This window comes from Dipodomys ordii, unplaced genomic scaffold (assembly GCF_000151885.1).
Source record: "Dipodomys ordii isolate 6190 unplaced genomic scaffold, Dord_2.0 Scaffold81, whole genome shotgun sequence".
Taxonomy (NCBI): domain Eukaryota; kingdom Metazoa; phylum Chordata; class Mammalia; order Rodentia; family Heteromyidae; genus Dipodomys; species Dipodomys ordii.
This window is the reverse complement of record NW_012267297.1, coordinates 3,170,645-3,172,165: the sequence shown is the minus strand read 5'-3', so window position 1 is coordinate 3,172,165 and position 1,521 is coordinate 3,170,645. Positions and strand designations below refer to the sequence as shown.

The 1,521-nt window shown below is 47.9% G+C and overlaps 1 protein-coding gene across 1 annotated transcript in view; it reads right to left on the bottom strand.

Annotated features, from left to right (window-relative positions):
* Window positions 1-1,521, bottom strand: part of LOC105992235 (solute carrier organic anion transporter family member 1B2-like) — a 34,036-nt gene that overhangs the window by 7,065 nt on the left and 25,450 nt on the right. Inside the window, exon 10 of the mRNA XM_013025057.1 lies at window positions 1,509-1,519. Coding sequence (XP_012880511.1) covers window positions 1,509-1,519 — 11 coding nt within the window. The remainder of the gene's footprint in view (window positions 1-1,508; window positions 1,520-1,521) is intronic.

Sequence of the window (1,521 nt, the reverse complement as noted above, 5' to 3'; positions counted from 1 at the left end):
TGCTTATGTGGTGCTGAGGAATCGAACCCAGGGCCTCAGGCATGCAAGGCAAGCGCTCTACCACTGAGCCACCTGCCCAGCCCTTGGATGTGTATTTAGAAGTGACTTTATAGGTAGAGAGCTGCCTTGTTCTTCTCAATTAGAAATCCACTCACTTTTGCAATTCTACAATTCTCTTTCGCATCCTCCACTCCTGGGGTCATCGAATGCAGGTAGTGAGTGGGACAAAATCAGTCAGTGGGAGAAGAATCGATCGCCACTCAGAAAAAGCACAAAACACAAACAAAAAGCAAGCCACCAACCACCACCACCAACATCCACTTTTACTGAAATCTGAGTTCTCAGCCCTGACTTTGTTTTTAAGACAATCACCAATTTGTTGATTCCAGAACCCCTTTCCCAAATGTCAGACCTGAGACAGGAGACTCGTGAGATTCAGAGAGTTGGGTTCTTTTTTCTTTTTTTAAAATGGTCCTAGATTCTACCCCCTTCCAACTCCTCTGTTCCAATGTTTGCCCATTGTGCTCCAAGAAACCTCTCAGCATTCAGAGCAGAGACCTGCCATCGTCCTGGAATTCTGTCTTCCATGCCCCATTCAAGCCCTCAGCAACTTCCATTGGCTTTGCCTTAAAACAACAGCAACAAAACACAACCCCAAACCCCAAACGCCACCAACACCAACAAAAACTGAGAGTCTAGTCCCTTTCCACACCAGACTTTCCATTAAAGCTTCTGCTTGTGGAGATCTGGCCCAAGAGATCATCCTCTTTGCCCCTGATTCCCATTCTTGCCTCCCTCAAATGAGACTTCAGAGGGGCGGCCATCTTGGTTTTTCAGTTGGATGAGCCAGTGGCTTCCGGTTTGATCCATCAATCACTTCCGGGTTGATCATCAATCACTTCCGGTGGAGTACACCCATCACTTCCAGTTGGATGAAATCAGCCTTCATGGCCAGCCTGGGATTCGTGATCCTGTTCTCTACGCTTCTTATGAAACAAGATGCAACAGGCATGCACGACCCTCCCAGGTCTGTTTTTTTATTTTTATTTTTGTCAGTGGTGGGGCTTGAACTCTGGGCCTGGGCGCTGTCCCTCAGCTCGTCAGCTCCAGGCTGGCGCTCTACCATTTGAGCCACAGTGCCACTTCTGGTTTTCTGGTGGTTCACTGGAGATAGGAGTCTCAGGGACTTTCCTGCCCAGGCTGGCTTTGAACGATGAGCCTCAGATCTCAGCCTCCTGAGAAGCTGGGATGACAGGTGTGAGCCACCAGCCCCTCAGCATTCCCAGCTCTTTTTGTTGAGATGGAGTACAACACACATTCCCCTCTCTGCCTCCCACGTGGTTGGGATTACAGGTATAAGCCACCACACTCCTAGCCTCTCAACGTCCCTTCTTTTTTTTTTTAATTTTATTTTATTTGTGAACATACTGTACAGAGGAGTTACAATTACATGGGCAGGATAATGTGTACATTTCTTACCAAGCATTGCAGCCTCCTCCTTTGTTTACCCTTCACATCCCT